The sequence below is a fragment of the Acanthopagrus latus genome, chromosome 23 (assembly GCF_904848185.1).
Source record: "Acanthopagrus latus isolate v.2019 chromosome 23, fAcaLat1.1, whole genome shotgun sequence".
Lineage (NCBI taxonomy): Eukaryota > Metazoa > Chordata > Actinopteri > Spariformes > Sparidae > Acanthopagrus > Acanthopagrus latus.
Window position 1 is genome coordinate 24,928,039 of NC_051061.1, and position 17,969 is coordinate 24,946,007.

Below are 17,969 nucleotides of genomic sequence, written 5' to 3' on the forward strand. Positions count from 1 at the left end.
AGTAGCCAGGAGACGAGGAAACTGGCAGCGTCGGACATGTTGGCTTACTTCTTTCAGAGATCCTTTACTGATGTGTCTGTGAGGAGGGTTCACTCTGGACAGATTACAAAAACTGAACTTTGTAACTTACTGAATTTCTCTCTTCTGCAGTTTATTGTTGAATCACTGAAGGCTGGTATTTGATTATTTTTGGTGAATATTATTCTAACTTGTCAAAAAGCCTCCAGGATGAAGCAGAGCTGTTGTACAGCAGAGTGTCGGGACCTAAACTGACGACCTGTTGGCCCGTGCTGATCCACGGGACAGTCGACACTGGAAAGACAAGATCGTAACATCTAATCAAATCAGGGAGGAGGATTTTAACAATTGGATGTTTCAACAATACTGAGCGCTGTATTTCATGTAAACTGTTTTTCCTCTCGTTCAGTCAGAATCTTAATTTATTCTCTCAACACATAACTATGATGTGGACACTGAGCAAAGTCTCAGAAAGCTGATTCTGGGTAGGGAAGAACTGGCTGAGTTGTCAGTTTTGGACTCAGCCATGCAGCTTTAGTTATTTATCATCATAAATCATTCAGGACTAAAATAAACTTATTGCTTTTAATTTGACATTTAATGATGAGCACAATGTTCTTTAATGTAAAACAAAGTTGTGGAGGAGAGAAACATGGAAACAGCTGAATGAGTTGTTTAGATCAGGACAAACACATGACACAGAGTGAATCAGTTCAGGTTTATTGAGTGGTTTCCTCAGTGTGTCGTTAACGTGTGAAAACAAAGAAATCTTCAGCAGTCGTCATTTCACTTCTGTCTTCACTACCAATAAAAAAAAAACAGTATTAAAATTAAACAGAGCGACATGTCAGAAAGGAAAAAATACAAAACAGACGAAAGCTAAAGCCACGCAGCTCCTTCACGTCGCCACTTCTCTAAATTATACCCACCGTTAACATTCGAGGTCCCTGCCGATGCGTTTGAATCAGAAGCCGACTGTTTCTGTAGCACTAGTAGTTTTATTAGAATATGTTTACCGCTCTATTTTATCTGTTCAAGCTTCTATATACACATTTAGATTTTTTATTTACAGCAACAATAAACGTCTCCGCCGGGCAGCTGCAGCTTCTCTCGGACGAGCCAACGACCTTTGTGCAACTTTTGCGTCGTTAGTTTGACTTCCTGCTCGTCGGAGGAGGAAAAAGAAAAACAAACTATGCGTTCGGTCCGCGGAATCAGTGAAAACAGTTTCATCACTTCTCGGTACATTACCGCTAACATTTAACCGCCACACTGGCTGCGTCACCGACACCGAGTGTGATTGGTTGGTCTGTTGCCATAGTAACACACTCAGCATGGATATAAACAGTGAAGAGAGGGCCGGGAGACAGAGCCAGTTCGTTTGATTCATGTGAATACTGTGTGAATACAATCAGCTGGACGTACACAAAAAATGTTCCAACGTCTCCGGCAGCGGTCTGCAGTCATGACGGTCCTGTGAACTGTGACCGGCACGACGCTGGGTCAGCGGTCACGTCCACAGACTGAACAAAGACTTCACTGATCTGGATCAGGAGTGTCCAGTCGACCTGCTCCTGATGGTCCAAAGTCACACAGACTAACTTGTATTTATCCTTTATATTATCATTCATGCTTGTTTAACTGTTCTGCACATGAAACAAGAAAACATGTTTTCTTAAATCATGTTTCAGATTTTAAAGAAATAAATGTATATATTAAGAGGAATTCTGGTATTTTTAAAGCTGGACCTTCGACTGACATGTTCTGTGTGTCAATGATTCATTCTTCTCCTCAGTTGTTACATAATCCTGTTGCCACGCTGAGCTTATTGACAACATCACAAAACGATTCCTACAGAGAGACGTTTGTGTTAAAGCTTTAAAAACTCCAGAATTGCCCTCTAAAAAGGTGCAATATGTAAGAATTCAATTAACTTCAAACATCATCCGATGTCAAGAAATAACTGTTTGATATTAAATCAAAAGAGACCAGATTAGAAGTTAGCATGCTAACCAGCTAGGCCGGGGTCAGTGGTGTCATCACCAACACTCTCCTGGTTGTCCAGCTGGCTGCACAGCTAACAGAGCTAACAGCAGCTACAGTGGTGGGTGTATACAGAATACAGAGAGCAGTTACCCTGGTGGGGTATCATCTCTTACATAGTGCACCTTTAACGATGTGACCCGGTCGCCCGGTCCTGATCCACAAACTCTGTATTACTGAGATTCTGTTATTTGCAGAGAAACGACAGCCGTGTCTTTTCTGTCCTCATCGCTGCTGTGAGGTGAAAAGATTTATCAACAACAGCAAAAGAGAATCAACTTGCAAGAATTTTGCTTAATAATTTCAGTCAATTATCTCAGAGAAGCTTTTTTATATCACTGAACATTTTAAGAAATTTGAAATGTCATTATTATTATGACATTTTATCCACCAAACATTGACTAGTAGCAGCCTCTGGTCCGACACGCAGCACTACAGATCTGACAGTCATGGTAACAAACACAGAGCTGATGTACGAGAAGAAACACAGAAATGCAGGCAAATATAAAAACGTTCTGTGTGAAGAGGGGAAAACATCCAAATCTAACAGAGGCCGACCAGCTGTAACAAAACGGGAACATCTGGAGGTTTTCAGGAAGCACCGAGTCAGCGTGAACACATTCAAACTATTTACACAAACATCCTGCAGATAAACTCTGGTTACACCTTCTGTAGTAGCTGCACTGGAGGCTGGAGACACATGAACCTCCTGCAGTAACTCATGTACAGAGTGAAGTAAAGTGATCGCTGATAACAGAGAAAACCGTTTATATTGCCGCCAGCTGTCAGGACTCAGACTGCAGCTTCAACACTGAGAACAACACAGACAGGACCATCAGCCACACATCACAGCTGGACTCCCACCGTCCCACTCTGTGTGACGTTAAATGCTTCAAAGTGGCTCTAAAGGGTTTCAACCCGCCAGTCCTACAGGCAGACGATGACGTGCTCAGAGGTCAGCGTCGACGGGATCAAACCTGCGGCTGCAAAGTAACATGACAGTCTGATCCGCCCGACTGCTACAGGGCAGAAATAAAGAGACGAAAAAAAAGAGAAAGTCATATTCCACCAGTGATGCTGCGAGTCACCTGCAGAGTCCATCTTCACCTCCGTCCACCCGTCCCTCCCTGATGAGGTTGGTGTTTGGGACCGCAGCTCCTCACTGACCCTGCCATCCCGCTCCTTCAGTCAAGACAAAGCAAAAGCTGAATTTTTCTCTCCGCTGACACAATCAGACTTTTTCAAAAGACAACAAGTTCTTAAAGAACCTGAAACGTAATCAAGTAGAACAATAACTTGACGGGTTAAATCCCACCTGTAACAGGTGAAGACGTATGCTCACCTGCACCTGTCGGATCAGAGTGAGGCTGAGACTGGGTGGCGGGGAGGGGTGAGGGGCGGGGTCACTCTGAGGCGAAGTGCAACTCCGGAGGGGGGGGCTTGATGGTGACGGGCTGTGATGTGCGACGGGGGGGCGAAGGCTTGGGCTGAGCCTGCTGCTGCATCGTGTCGTAGTACGTCACACCTCCGTAAGTCACCTGGGCCTGACCCTGACACACACACACACACACACACACACAGATTCACTGATGTCAGACACGCAGTCGGTGATGGTAGGATGTGAACAGACCTAATGACCCGATGATTTCTGTTATGTGAGGTCACTGGAGGAAAAGTGGAGAGTGTACCTGTGGACTCGGGTACATGGCGGGGTAAGGGAACGTCATGACTCCAGGTGGAGGGTAGAAAGGTGGTGGCAGCAGCTGCTGTGGTTGCCCCGGTGACAGAGAAACAGGTGGGCCTCCATAGAGGGCGGGGTTAGCGATCGGGCCACCTGACTGGTGGGGATGAAGACCTGAGGAGGAAGCGGACAAGTGAAAATCTCCAACAGAAACTAACAGTCATGTTGACTAACAGAGGTTGGCAGCTCCGCTCACCGGGGTGGGGGATGTGCATCTCCGGCTGGACCAGCATGCCTTGAGGTGGGATGGGGGCGGGGCCTTCCCCGTGGGCATAGATTGGTCCCTGATATGACACTGAGAGACAGACAACTTAAAATCAGAACACTGCTGATGGAAAAGTTTCAGTACAACTTTAACCCTCTGGGGTATAATTGGCCGTTTTTGACTTTTTTTAATTTTACCATTATATTTCACCTTGACTGTACAGTTTTTGTTTTCATTTTGACATACTGTATTAACACTATGGACCTAAAATCATAAGTAGGAAAAAGTTTTTTTTACTGTGAAAACCACAAATATATTTATCAAACCAATTTCAATACTTATAATGCCAATATAAATTGTTGTTTGCTAAATTGGTGCATTAGTTTTTGAAATTTACAAAAGTTAATTGTAACTATTTACATTTAAATGCAGGTGATGCTCAAGACTCCCTCAGCTCCTCCCTGCCTGCTCCTCATTGTTTTGACTCACAAAACAAAAAACAACTCCACTACACTAAACACTACATAAGGCACTAATTATACACTCCACATGTTATATGTCACAAATCTCTCAACTCTAAAAACTTGCTGTCTCTGTCACTCTTTTGGCCGTCGTCCCTCCCACAACTGGCCCCTGTTCCTCAGCAACCAAATCACGTGGTTTTGCCATATAATTTTGTAATTGGTTGGTTGAGGTGGGTAAAAATATTGATTCATCAACGCATGGCAATACATTTTTTCTCAATTCAATATCAATTCATAAAATCCTCTGAATCAATTCCAGGAAGCAACGGGCCCTGACCACCCGTTGTCCCTCGCCAGACGGCCCTTGGTCCGGGTCGCCGATGTGTGACGCACCGCTCTTTTGGAGACTGTAAACTCCCAGCAGCCGATGTCACCCTGGCCGCTGCACCGTGCACCCACAGGTAGCACTCTCCTCCGGGGAGAGACGTGTTACCACCTCGCGTCTAGATGGAGGGCAGAGGGACCGCAGTTATGTCTGTTTATATCAGACAATTGCGCACTTTCGTGAGACAAGCCCGTTTTTATCGCTTCTTCCTGCACCAAACGTGCAGCAAACGTGACAGCAATGTTAGCCAAAAAGCACGCCATACGTTATTTATCATAATTCCAGTTTTACTTGGCCTAGCAACACAATCTGAAAACTGGTATATAGTTTGACGGCTGCACCAACACATAAGTCGGAACCGAGACTCACTATGGCTCACTATGCAGCGTCTCCTCGGTCTCTGTAGCTGTTTGGTTGTGTTAGCTTGTAACGGTCGCTGCTTTCAAATTAAAAGCCACCCGCTAATAATGCAGTTCTAAATTCCAATGGGGTGCAATGTAAAGCTCTTATTTTGTAGACAAATGTGTTGTCTTTCTGACAGAGAATGCAACGTGCTTTACCTTCAGTCTCCAGTTAGCCCCCTCACATCAGCATCATCCAAATGTCTTGAAAATGAGTTGTAGAGATTTTAGAAAAGTTGATTTTAGCAAATTCAAGGCTCCCTTTAGGCGCGCACATGTTCGCAGTTCACTGATAATCTCTGGTACACGCCCATGTCCATCCATAACACCCTGCCCCCCCAAAAAACTCTGGTTCTACGCGATTCACGGGAATGACCCGATTGACCAAGAAAACGGCGATTATCGCAGAAAAGCGACAAGTTTGCAGGTCTGTTGAACAAACCAGTGGTGCAACCCAGCGGAGAAAACAAACGTGTAGACCAGAGTCACTTATGCAATGGTCATGTTCAGCCTTTACTGCCCTCTGCTGGTGATCAGGAGGAAGAGCCTCATCTTTGAGCAGTGGCTCAGGAGTCCAGCGGGTGCAGTGTTCCTCTCACACACTGACTGTAGCAGCGCAGCACAGAATCACCACCGACCGCCACATATTGTGTTTTCATTGAATGTTAACGCTCTCCCTCCGTCTCCCCGTCACTCACACAGACCCTCCCCTCCCTGCTCGCCATGTGTCCATGAAAACAAGAGTAATGGCGTGGAAGCTTGAGATACGGTGCAGATGGCTGGCGTAAGTCACAAGTTCACCAGAGTTTCGTGTTTGTTTAGTTTTGAATGAAGGGATGTTCTCCCCGCAGCATCAAACATGATGTTGAATATATAGAAACTCTAGTATTGTGACAACAATAACTGACAGCTAGTGTCATTCTTGATGGATTTATTTCAGATTAAATGATTAATGTTGCACAAAGAGTTTCAATTTGTTTATCTGAAAACTTGTTTTTGTATTGTTCCTCAAATTAATGAATAAATTAAGGAGACATAACGTCCAACGCAACGTTTCCCCTCACCAGCTTCAACACTGACCCGTTTGAGACAGACGGGTCTGCAGCTTAATGTTAATGTCATCTTGTACTGGTTCTAATCTTACTGGGCTCGTAGTAGTGTCCCTCCATCACTCCAAGGTGCATGGGCGGTGCCGGCTCAGGTACGGCCCTCTGCCGTTGGGAGGAGTAGCGTTTGGCCCGGTTGGAACCGACACCCATCTCCTCTATGCTGGAGAACTGAGGCGGGCCGGCAGGCAGGTGCATTGGGCTGGAGATGCCTGTGAACACAAACAGAAACCAGTTGGTTTTACTGGGAAGCAGAGACGTCACCTTCAGCTACAGACTTCAGCATCATTTCATAATCCCACTCCGAATCATGTTGACACCTGATACATCACACAGACCTTCAGCTGGTCATTTATAAGGTCCCCATCGGCACATGACTCATGTTTCAGCTCGCTTCACATAAACATATTTAATGTCAATTTCTGTTTTAATACATTAGAGTTGCAGCACCAGAGGCGGCGGTGGCTCAGCAGGTGGAGCAGGTTGTCCACTCATCAGAAGGTTGGGGGTTTGATACTCAGATACACTGACTGCACATCTAAGTATCCTGCTATAAAGATGCTGAACCCCAAACTGTCCCTGATGGCTGAAAGATTTAGGAAAAACTGGATGATATATCATTGATGCTCGGAATCATTAACAGTCAACTGACATAATGCAGCACAACTGCAGTCAGAGGGATACTGATAATAACACTAATTTATACTAATAATCATACTGAGCTCTGTTCAAATAATGGTACTGAGAGAAATAAATGCTGATCGAACAACTGACAAGAACTACGAGAGAATTAAATCAGCAGATTTTAGTTTGTGGAGAAGGATCAAGCTGTGGGAGAACTGATGAGTGGATTTGTGAAGAGAAACATTGAATATATTCTCATTTCAAAAATTACAAACTGGTGACGACAAATCTGAGGAACCACGTTCGTTGTTTCCACCCTGAGCCCAGCCCGTTAACTGAGGTCTGAGGTCCAGTCTGTGATATCCGACACATTCAGAAAGTAGGTTGATGAATGCCACTGTTCATTGACAATGGCTGACAGCCACGGACTACAAATCCCTGACCATCATAATACTGATTTAAAAGGCTCCTGACCAGACAGCACAATGAAGGGGTGTCTCCTCCTCAGTTGTCGATTGTGATACGTGAGGAGAAGAAATGAAAAGAAGTATGTTTGAAGGATGCTTTTAATCTGGCACATATATGACGGTGATAACGGGCAATAGTTTCCTCTGCAGGGTGACACAGTTGGAGTTTGTGAGTTTTTCAGTGAGCTAATACACAACTGCTGCCTTACGGCAACACTGAGGGGACACGCAGCCTCAGATTCACACACAACTATGTTGTGGTCCATCACGTTGTTTCACAAGACACATCACACAACCCTTTCAGGAAGCATCCCGTCTCTGTGTGAAAATGATATTAATGATATAAGATCAGTAGATCGCAGTTCTGCACTTCACACAGATCTGTTTGGTTTAGAGTATTACATTTTATATTTTAGACTTCCTAAACAATAACAGTTCAGATGCAGGGTTCTCCCCAGACAATGGAACGGTGGCGCAGCGCTGTCCGTCCGACGATACCGACCAACTCTGGCAGCCCCGTCCGATGTACCTTCTCTACCCCCCTTCGGGATGACGGCGCGCCGCTACACTAAACATTTCTGGGGAGAATCAATATCAATTGATCAGAGAAATTAAGATTAGAGGTGTGAATCTTCACATCCTTGATTTATTGTTACTGCACACGGCTGCTTGAATCGTTTAATAAGAGCTGTAAGATTGATCTCAGGGTTCTCCCCAGAAATGATATCGTCGGACGGACAGCACTGCGCCACCGTTCCATTGTTCCATCTAATCTTAATTTCTCTGATCAATATCAATTGATCAGACAGTATGTCAGTGTTTAAGCGTTAATGATGAGAAACTGTCTCTGCTCACCTCTCATCTCAGACCGGATGTAGGATGCCGGGCTCTGGCTCCAGCTCTGTCCTGCCAGACTGAGTCGAGCGACGTCCTGGTCCAGCTCGGTCAGAGCTCCTCCTCCCCCTCCCCCTCCCCCTGGACTCGGCCCGTCGCCGGCTCCTGCCCAGCTCTTCCCTCCCACGATGTTGGGGGAGGAGGCGTTTCCTACCGTTGCAGACTCCTCCACGGACGCCTGTTTGCTGCCCAGGTCGGCGGGCCGAGAGCGAGTCCTGCGAGCCAGTGAATAAGATTTACGCTCCACCGGACGCTCAGTTGGAGGAGAGGCTTCTCGATTGGTCGCTGCAGCTAATGATTGCAGGGCGGGTTCAGATGTGGAGGACGAAACAGCCAATCCTGACACGGATCTGTCAGCACTCCCTCGTTGTTCCTGCTGCTGTCGCCTCGGTGATGCAGACTTGTAACCACCCGGCTGTGAAGATGCCGCCGTTGTTACAGCACTCTGGTCCTGTTCCCCAACACCACCCTGGCTGACGGAGATGTCCTCAATGACCACGGAGGGCCCTCCCCTCCCCCCACCACCACGCCCTCCCCTGCCAACTACACCTCTGTCTTTGTCAGTGGGCTCAGGTGGAGCTTTAGGACTCTGTCGTTCTCTTGGATGCACCTGGGGTGGGTTTGATTCATTATTCCGGAACTGGTTCTGAGGCGGGAGGTGCATCTGGTTCTGGTGGGACGGTCTGCTGCGGGAAGGAGGTGGCCTGGAGGGATTGCTGCTCCTCTGAGCAGAGGAGGGGGATATAGAGGAGGGGTGGGTGGATGAGGGTGCAGGAGCTCCTCCTCGGTTCAGACCTCCTCCACTCTGCCAGGACCGTACCGGTCTCTCTCCTCCATCTCTCCATCGTTTGTCTCGGCTGGGAGACGTGTTTTGTCTGCAGGGAAACAGAAACATTCACATTAATCAGGTTCAGCTGTGAACGTTAATATCAACTTTCTTTTCTTTCATCGTTCCTCTTTAAGGGTTTTCTCACCTCGGCCTGCGCTGCCGGTACGATCGGTCCCCAGAGCCGCCACCATTTCGGATGTCGTAGCCGTAGATGGCGATGAGCTCCTCGCGACTCTTGGGCGCCTGCTCTTCCTCCCTGAACTTGTCGTGCTCCCAGCGACCCTCGTCCTTCCACAACTTCCTGTTCCTGCCTTTAGGTCTGACAGGACAGGAATACAGAAAACAGGCATTACCTTCACAGTTACCAGCTCATTGACTTTAACATTAGAGAGTTGTTCTAACGATCATTGCTAAATGTATCAAACACATTTAAAACATAATAAAATCAAATGTAACATTAGTTAGCAGATGATGATTCTTTCAAGGCGATTTTAGAAATCTTGACATAAACAAGTTGGCAAAGAGTTATAGACGCCTTCTACACCAAAGTTTATTCAAGACGTGCAATAAACATTTATAAATCACAATAATAACAACAACAACAACAACAGAGGAAAATGTTTTCACCTCTCCTCCTCCTGAGCGTGTCCTCTGACGTCATGCTCGAAGAACAGACCCTTCCTTGGGATGTAGGCCGGGTTCTTTCTGTCTTCGTCATCGTCAAGCTTCTGACCAGGTTTCCCTCCGGCCTTCGTTTCAGGGTCATCAGTGGACTCCTGAGAGTGTGTGAGTTGATTAGAGGAAAAAAACATACAGATGACCTGAACATCCCGACTATCTGGTGTATAACTTTGAGTACAGACAATTGTTTTGGGAATTAAATGTTTAGAAATGACTGCAACACCGTTAGCCTAACTAAGCTTTACAATTTTATTAAATCTGCTATTAAAGTGAATCAACTCTTCAAAAAAAAAAAAAAAAAATCTTCATTTCCTTGAGTTGTTGAGGACGTGGTAAATTGCTGAGACTATTTTCAGCGGCACATTGTTGAGACTAAATCTTAAGTCTCACCTGTCCATCTCCGCTCTGTCTCTCTCCTGCTAGGTTTCCTTTTTCTTCAGCCTTGCTCTCCTCTTCCCTCTGTCCTCCTCCTCCTCCCTCCACCTCCACCTCCTGTTCCTTATCCTCGCCCTCCTCCTCGTCTACCTTTGCTGGGCTGTCGACTGCAGAGGGTGTGGCCTTGCTAGCTGCTACTGGAGCTTCTTCATCGCTGAAATGCTCTGCCGCCTCCTCCTCCTCCTCCACACCCTACGGGGAACACACGAACAGGTACTTCGAAAAACCTCAACCAATGAAACATCGTTGTATGATACTGCTGATCTTAAGTCAGTTAGACACAAGGTCTGGATTATGATTTGCGTTTGTTTGAAGCTTCCCGTTTCCCCTCATCACATTAGACTGGATGTGTTCATGCACTGATGTTGTTCTGACAGACGCTTCTTACAGCTAATGTGTTTTACCTCTGAGTGGGAGCCATTTTCCTCTGGATCTGCACTGTCGTAGTCAGAGAGGACGGCTAGACGAACCAGACAGAAGGAGAGGACTGAATGATATAGAACCATGGTATGCCTCAGATTTCATCCACAGTACAATTAAAGAAAATATGCAATAATAACATTAATCGACTTTTTATGTTCCTGGTTTCAGTTGTTTAGAATTAACAAGATTGTGTGCTGTGCAGTGATAAATATCTTACCTTCTCCTACTCCATCTTCACTCTCCTGCAACGAGATAAAAAGATTATTATAAATCAGCACCAGACCATCAAAATGTTGCTCAGCTGCAGCCCAACTGCTCAGAGCCTCAATATCGGCCTCAATAACAGGGTTTTTCTCGACCATCGTAAGGCTTGTTGATGTTTTTTGCACCACGTGAGCAAAACTGAATGACTTAAGAGATTTAATAGTAGTTGTTGGTCTCTAGTAGACTTGGTTCACTGGTAAAAAATAGTAAAAGAGTAAGAATGTCTTCAGGGAGGACCCCGAAGCACACCTAACCTCTTTTCCACCAACTTAAAAAACGTAGGTTGGGAGTTCTCTTTCTCCTCCAGAACAACAAACAACTTTATATATATCAGGAGCAATTTGGAGGAGCAGGGGAATTGAACCAACAACCCACTCACCCTCATGAGCTACAGCCACCCAAAAACTGGTCACCTCCAAGAACCAAACTTTTAAAAACTGAGAAAAAAACCAACTAATTCTTACAATTCATTCAGACTAGAAACACCCACAGGCCATGTTGTTTCAGATACAAGAGAGATGATGAATGTATGACACCATAATTCCAGTTTGAGGAACAAATGAGAGTATCAGAGAAGCAGACACTGCTCGGACGTTTAAAATGCTTTCATCTAAAGTTCCACAGAACCGCGGCAAAGTCAATCGTAATTGTAGACAACACATTTTTTTAGTATTGTAACATGACTGAGTGGACATACAAAACTTTCATGAACTTGTGACTTTCACCAGCCATCTGCACCACATATCAAGCTTCCACGGCATTACTCTTTTTTTCCCCACAGAGACACGTGGCGTGCACGGAGGGGAGGGGCTGTGTGTGAGACCAAACACAATATATGGTAGCCGGTGTTGCTTCTGTGGTGCACCACCACAAATTATCCAATGTGTGGTGAACAGTGGTGTATGGATGTGGTTACTGAAACATGTTACACTTCTTGGCAGCATAACCCCAAACCTGCACACCTGAGACTTCCTTGGGGGTCCACCTGGGGAAACGCTGCTCCTCCATCACAATAGAATTACACTATTGACTACAAGAGTCTGCTTGCAAAGCAAGCACAAACTTCTGTCAGTGCCTGATTTTTATGTTAATTTAGACTATAAAAGTATCTATACAAAGAAAACAGAAATAACAAACAGGCTGCGTGTCACTTCCTGTTAGGATCATCACATTACGCCACAGAACTGGAAGTTAACGATTCTTAGACTGGAACAAGAGGTTCTGTAAATGTAAAAATTATAATCAGAGAGGCGAGAATCAGGGGATGTTTAAGTCCCAGACTGTCTCTGTATGTTTAAACCAACCTGGTTATTACAGCTGGATAAGACAACAACTACATTTAAATGAGAAAGAAAGACATTGAATCCATGCATGGAGCCATTGTTTGTCATCATTGTCTTACCTATTTTTTTTTTTTTTTACAACAATTTACATTATATTTCTACTAGGGGTTGACTGGTGTGGTTCATCCAGGGTTGCAATCAATACAGATTATTAGTCACCTTGGAGATCGATAACTGATAACTGAACGTGAGTAGTTCAAAGTCTAAAGTATCCAGTGATGAAATGTAATCAATCACAATTTACAAGCACTGCACTTGGGTATAATTTTGAGGGACTGTGTGCCAGTATTTCCATTTAAGCTCCTTAATACTTTCATTCAGCTTCATTTATTGGATAACGTTCAGGGTCAGGTTATTCAGTGCTGATCAGCTGTTACTTGTGGCCTCAGATAGTGTTGTGGACACTGAGAACACAAACAGGGAAGAGATGATGCATCAGAGCTAAACTACACCATGTTATGTTTTATTTTAAATGGCAATCAGACACAAAACACACCAAAACTGGTAACTGCTGAATATAAGCCTTGATAATCTCCCACAACGACAATCAATCAAGACCATATATTTGTTATTGAACGTACACATTATGCTTTTACTTCCTACAATGAAATCATGTTCTTGAGCGCTGTGGTCGCTCCTGGACGGGAAGTGCAGGAACCACCAATCTTTACCACATCACACCAACATGCAGCGTTAATGGCGGAATAATTTAACAAATAACTACATTATTAACTTTAGAGTGACCCCGTGTGTGCACCCGAGGATCACACACAGTTGTTAGTTAGTTTAAAGGAGTCATGTCCTGATGTACCGACACATCTCCGGTCCATTAATCACAGATAACGTGTGCAAGACGTGGCGGACTCGCACGATGGAGTGGTAGCATTAGCATTAGCGGGGCCTAGCTGGGTGCTAAACAGCCATTCGCCTTCAAAACTGTCAAACAACACCACGTACACACCTTGGTGGAAACTCTGCTCTGCTCGCTGTCTGACCAACAAGACAATTCGGAGCAAACGGCTTGTTACCTTTAGTAAAAACCACCATAACCCACAGAAGCCGAGGGGGAGCCCGGCCGGTGTTGTGGCAGAATCTGTTGCCCGTGTAAATGCGTTCCAACTGGCGCCTTTTCGTCTCGGTTTCACCAAAGAGGAGAAAAATAAGATTATAATAAACTTCCCGGACTCGTTGTGTTGGAAATGGTTGACTGAGCATAACACAATATCCACAGAAGTGTTCATTAATAAACTAGCACGGTGACACAGAACCGACGCCGCTGCACAGCTCACCTAACGTCCGCTAACGGTTACAGGCTAACTGGTCTGGAGTTTTCTGCAGACTCTGCCTGCTGAAGTGAAGCGGGCGAGTGTATTTAAAATGGCTCTACAGCGCAGTTATTCACTACTCAGGTCTCCGCTGTTACATCAATAACAGAGACGACTTAGTGCCCCGGGAAAAGTTTTAATGGAAGTGGTCTCTGTCACAGCTCCCGGTCGGGAGACGGAGCCGTCAGCTCGGTGAGCTAGCGTCCGGGGGTAGCTACTCACACACTCGGACTCGACTTCGCTCTTCGCCTCGACCCGGGTCACTGTCGCCTCCGGCGGCTCGGGTTCTCTCACTCGACTCTTCGTCGTCGGGGATCCCGACCTCCCGCTGTCCGAACCCGAACCGGATTCGTCGTCGTCCTCGCTGTCCTGGGACGCGCGCCTCCTCCTTCGCCGCCGGTCCGCCATCTTAGGTCTGGAATGGTTGGAACCGGAAGGAGACAAGGGATTGTGGGTCGTATTTTTCTTCTTCGCCTTCTTTGTTGTTTAATGGCGTTTAACAAAGATAGTTTATGTGTTTTAGCGCCACCTGCTGGTCGGAGTGTTGAACACAGAAAATAAACAGCAAAAACTCAAAAACATACCAACTGTTTGTCATATTTTTACTCTTAATATCCCATTTTACACATAAAGAAAATGATTTGATTGAGAAATAAAATAACAAGAAATAAGGACAATTGTTCTTAGATTTTCACTTGTTTTAATCACATGTTTGTATTAACGGTCATTAACACCTTGGTTTGTCCGACATCAGCTGCACTCCTCTCCAACATTTCTTCAGCACCTGTTTGTTTGTTTGTTTGTTTGTGCTCCAGCTTTCCTTTGGCTGCTGAACAACTCTCAGCCTCATTCTTTATTATTTCTCTTACCCTGTTTTATTTACATCTTGATCATTTGAACAGTTACTGATATTAAAACATGTCAGAGGAGAAATATCTCAAACAACAATCAGCGACTGTGAAAAATGACCAAAGACACAATTACACAATAATCTCACATCAGAGGTCAAAAGACAAAAAGCATCTTTAATAATGTGTTTTATGAGCACATTGTATATTTGAAATAATGTAACTGAAAATTACTGAAAATTACTGAAAAATAACACAAGTATAAAACCACATGGAATGAAAATATACAAAAACACATACCTCAGAACACTGGTTCTGGTTCAGCAGGACACGGACTCATGGACTTTGCTGTCTGTCCCTGTGTCACTTGCAGAGGTGAAAGCTACAGTGGGTGCCATGTGGGGATGAGCTTCACCTGCCGTTCTGTTTTTCAGTTACAGGACCTGCAGAGGATCAGCAAACCTGCTCTCTGAGCCACAGCGCCCCCTGTGGAGGCTGATGTCTGTCTGACAGTCCAGAGCCTGTCGTCTCGATGGGGTTAAAATGCCGCCCACAAGGCACTTCCTGCTCCACTTCCTGCTGTTATGCTCTTCCTGTCTGAACTCGTCCTGTCATTGGACATTGAGATGACCCACCAGACTGACGAGCCTTGGCAGCTCGTCTCTGACTGTCATAAAGTACCTGCTGATCTCGTCCTTCTGCCTGCTGTAATGTTCCTCGTAATAAGCCTCAAAGTATCTCTCAAACCCGATGCTGGGTATCATGGAGCGCGACTCTCCCTCCTCAGTCTCAAAGTAGGGCCACGCTGACCAGGGAGACTCGTCTAAGGTGTATCCCTTCCTGCACTTCTTCTCCACTGCCTCTCTGTGCTTGTTGAACAGCAGGTCCAGGTCGCTCAGGTAAGCAGAGATGAGTCTCTCCACAGGATCACAGTGTTGAATCCCTCCCAGTCTCACCAGGTGAATCAGCACCTGGATGTGGAAGGCTGCCCCGTTCACCCAGGCCTTCAGAGCCTCAGACGTCATGTGCCCGTCCCTCACCATGGAGTTCTTCAGCCTGGTGATGGCGGCGCTCAGCTGGACCTCGATCCTTCTGATGTCGCCCAGCAGCTCCTCTGTGTTGTCGACGTGCATCATGCATCTCTTCAGACACTCGTCGATGAGATCCCAGACCTCGGAGGCCTTCTCCTCAGCAAACACACACCTCAGAGCCTCCTTCACGGTCTCAGAAGAAGAAGAAGAGGCTGAAATGATGTCGATGAAGATGGTGATGGCCAGCGCTCCGAGACCTGCCAGTCTGGGATCCGGTGACAGGTTGGCGAGCTTCTCTGCGAGTCTCTTCATCCAGTCTGTGGCGGGAAAGTTCCTCTGTTTCCTGTCGCTGAGGTGCTGCTGGAGGAGCTCTGAGGAAGACAGGCTGCAGAACATGACGACGGCTTCATTCACCGTCACATCAGGACAGTTTGTAAATTTCTCCACATCTTTCTCCAAATTGTCTTGAACTGTGTCTCTCCGCTCCTCTTCACTCATCCCTGATCCCATCCTGTGTTTCTGCAACACAAACATCATCACGTCATTCAGTCTCACATGTTGTTGTTCTGTTCTTCAGCTGCACCACAAAGTTCTGCAACTCAAAGACAAGTTCCACAACACTGTTTGTGCTCTGTTAGCTTCATGAACAAATTCCATCATTAATGTCCCACAGTTTAATCCTGAAGCTCTTCATGTGCTAACAACAGTTAGCGGTTGCTAACAAGTGTCTGAATGAGACTACAGAGGTTGTCGGGGACATTAAACGTCCTCACAGCAACACGGAGACTCATCTACTCACTAGTCCGTCTTTACAGGCCACTTTAGTTCCACACTGTTCTAACTCTGACTTACAACTTGTATGTTGATCAGTTTATAGAAAACCTGGATAGAAATTGTGCCGTCAGACTCTTAGTGGTGGAGACGTTTAAGGGTTATGTTAGGTAGGTTATGTTCTGTAGTAATCATAAATCCAGTTCAATAATCCCACAGAGGAACCAGAGAGATGCTAACTGCTGTTAGCTACAGAAACATGTCTGAATGGTGAACATCAGTCAGGTTCTAGTTGATGACATCACTATACTGTCCACTGTTTGGTTTAAATCCAGAAGAACGGAACACACAACAAACTTTATCAAACTGACTGACACCGGTCCAAGTCTGACAAAGAGTAATCCAGAACCAGCTGTCCGGCAGAACGACTACATGTAGAAACACGAGGGAACACAGGAGAATAGAGTAGGAACAGACAAAGACACAAAGATAAAACCTCAAACTAAAAGAGGAAACATCTGATCCAAACTGAAGCCATGACTTGACTCCATGACACTGATATCCTTCTCTGTGACTCAGCACAATCAGCAGCACATGACCAGCAGCTGGTCTGACACCGGACCGGTCCGTTAACTGTCCACAGGCTGACACATTGTTACCTCTGCTGGTGTCGGCTCGGTTCTGTTGGGACCTTCAGTCCAATTCTCAGCTGTTGAGGGATGGATGTTTGATTCCACTGAGCTCTGCTGGTCTCTGTGCTGCAGGCGTCAACACACCAGGACCGGGACTATTATTAGTCCATCAGCTGACTCTGGGGAAACTTTTCCACCAGACCTCGTGTTAACATCCTGAGTGGTCCGATCACAGTGTTCAGTCTGACATTAACATTAACGTCTGGTATGATGTGATGTCACTTCCTGCTCCGTTTGAAACAAACCCTATCTCCATATTTCATGATGCATACCAAAAAAAAGACAAAAAAATGTTGGTCTCAAGAATATACGAGAGTATACAAGCCTCTAAAAATCATTCTACGCTGTCATTAAACAAAAATGGGAGAAGGAGGCAGAAACACAAATATCAGAAGAGATCTGGATGGAAATATGTGAGACACAACCGACCACTGCAAACTCAAGATCACTGTGAGAGTTCGGCTGGAAGAATGTCGTGAGATTTTTTATAACTCCTAAAATAACAGCACTGCAAACAGAGCCAAGGCCTCTGTTGGAGACAATGTGGAATCTCTATGGCTAATCACCTTCGTGTTTTTGGGCCTGTCTGAAAATCCAGTCATTCTGGAGAGAGGTGGCTACCTAGATGAAGAAAATAACTGGGGTGGATTGAGATTTTTCTTTTGTTACTTTATATTTTGTTAAAATACTGGAAACAGTCCTACAGAAGGATAAATACTTACAGAAGATACTTTTGGCAAATAGTAAGAAAGTTATAACTAGGAAATGGTTGCAACTAGACCCTCCAACATTGGAGCAGTGGTGCAGGATCATTCAAGAAATTTACTGTATGGAGAGATTTACTTTTGTTTTAAGACTTTAGTTAGAAAAATGTACTGAAAGTTGGGAAAGATGGATTGTGTTTGCACCTTGTGTCAGAGGATTCATTCCAGTTTCAAGATTTCCATGATGCTCATGGCTTAAATAAATCTTAAAAAAA

At 45.3% G+C, this 17,969-nt stretch overlaps 2 protein-coding genes across 3 annotated transcripts; both read right to left on the bottom strand.

Annotated features, from left to right (window-relative positions):
* Positions 1-722: 722 nt before the first annotated feature.
* casc3 (casc3 exon junction complex subunit) lies at positions 723-14,096 on the bottom strand. Of its 2 annotated transcripts, none has more exons than XM_037087731.1 (12): positions 13,871-14,096; positions 10,934-10,958; positions 10,698-10,753; positions 10,249-10,485; positions 9,805-9,953; positions 9,323-9,496; positions 8,310-9,223; positions 6,402-6,575; positions 3,999-4,097; positions 3,750-3,916; positions 3,404-3,611; positions 723-3,243 (listed from the first exon to the last, which is right to left on the bottom strand). In XM_037087731.1, exons 1-11 carry the CDS (start codon positions 14,054-14,056, stop codon positions 3,465-3,467), a joined length of 2,328 nt encoding a protein of 775 aa, XP_036943626.1. In that variant the 5' UTR covers positions 14,057-14,096; the 3' UTR covers positions 723-3,243; positions 3,404-3,464. The 2 variants fall into 2 exon arrangements, with proteins under 2 accessions (XP_036943626.1, XP_036943625.1); XM_037087730.1 differs by lacking the exon at positions 13,871-14,096 and adding an exon at positions 13,352-13,617.
* A 280-nt stretch (positions 14,097-14,376) lies between these two features.
* LOC119013323 lies at positions 14,377-17,132 on the bottom strand. Its single transcript, XM_037087739.1, has 2 exons — positions 16,958-17,132; positions 14,377-16,046 (listed from the first exon to the last, which is right to left on the bottom strand). The coding sequence occupies exon 2, from the start codon at positions 16,035-16,037 to the stop codon at positions 15,108-15,110; it is 930 nt and encodes a 309-aa protein (XP_036943634.1). The 5' UTR covers positions 16,038-16,046; positions 16,958-17,132; the 3' UTR covers positions 14,377-15,107.
* Positions 17,133-17,969: the final 837 nt, after the last annotated feature.

Excerpts from the sequence above, each read along its gene's own strand:
- casc3 (XM_037087730.1), bottom strand. The coding sequence starts at position 13,564 with ATGAACACTTCTGTGGATATTGTGTTATGCTCAGTCAACCATTTCCAA. Across the intron at positions 10,959-13,351 it reads TATGGTGGTTTTTACTAAAG|GAGAGTGAAGATGGAGTAGG; the intron begins GTAACAAGCCGT and ends ATCTCGTTGCAG. Across the intron at positions 9,954-10,248 it reads GACAGAGCGGAGATGGACAG|GAGTCCACTGATGACCCTGA; the intron begins GTGAGACTTAAG and ends ACACACTCTCAG.
- LOC119013323 (XM_037087739.1), bottom strand. The coding sequence starts at position 16,037 with ATGGGATCAGGGATGAGTGAAGAGGAGCGGAGAGACACAGTTCAAGAC.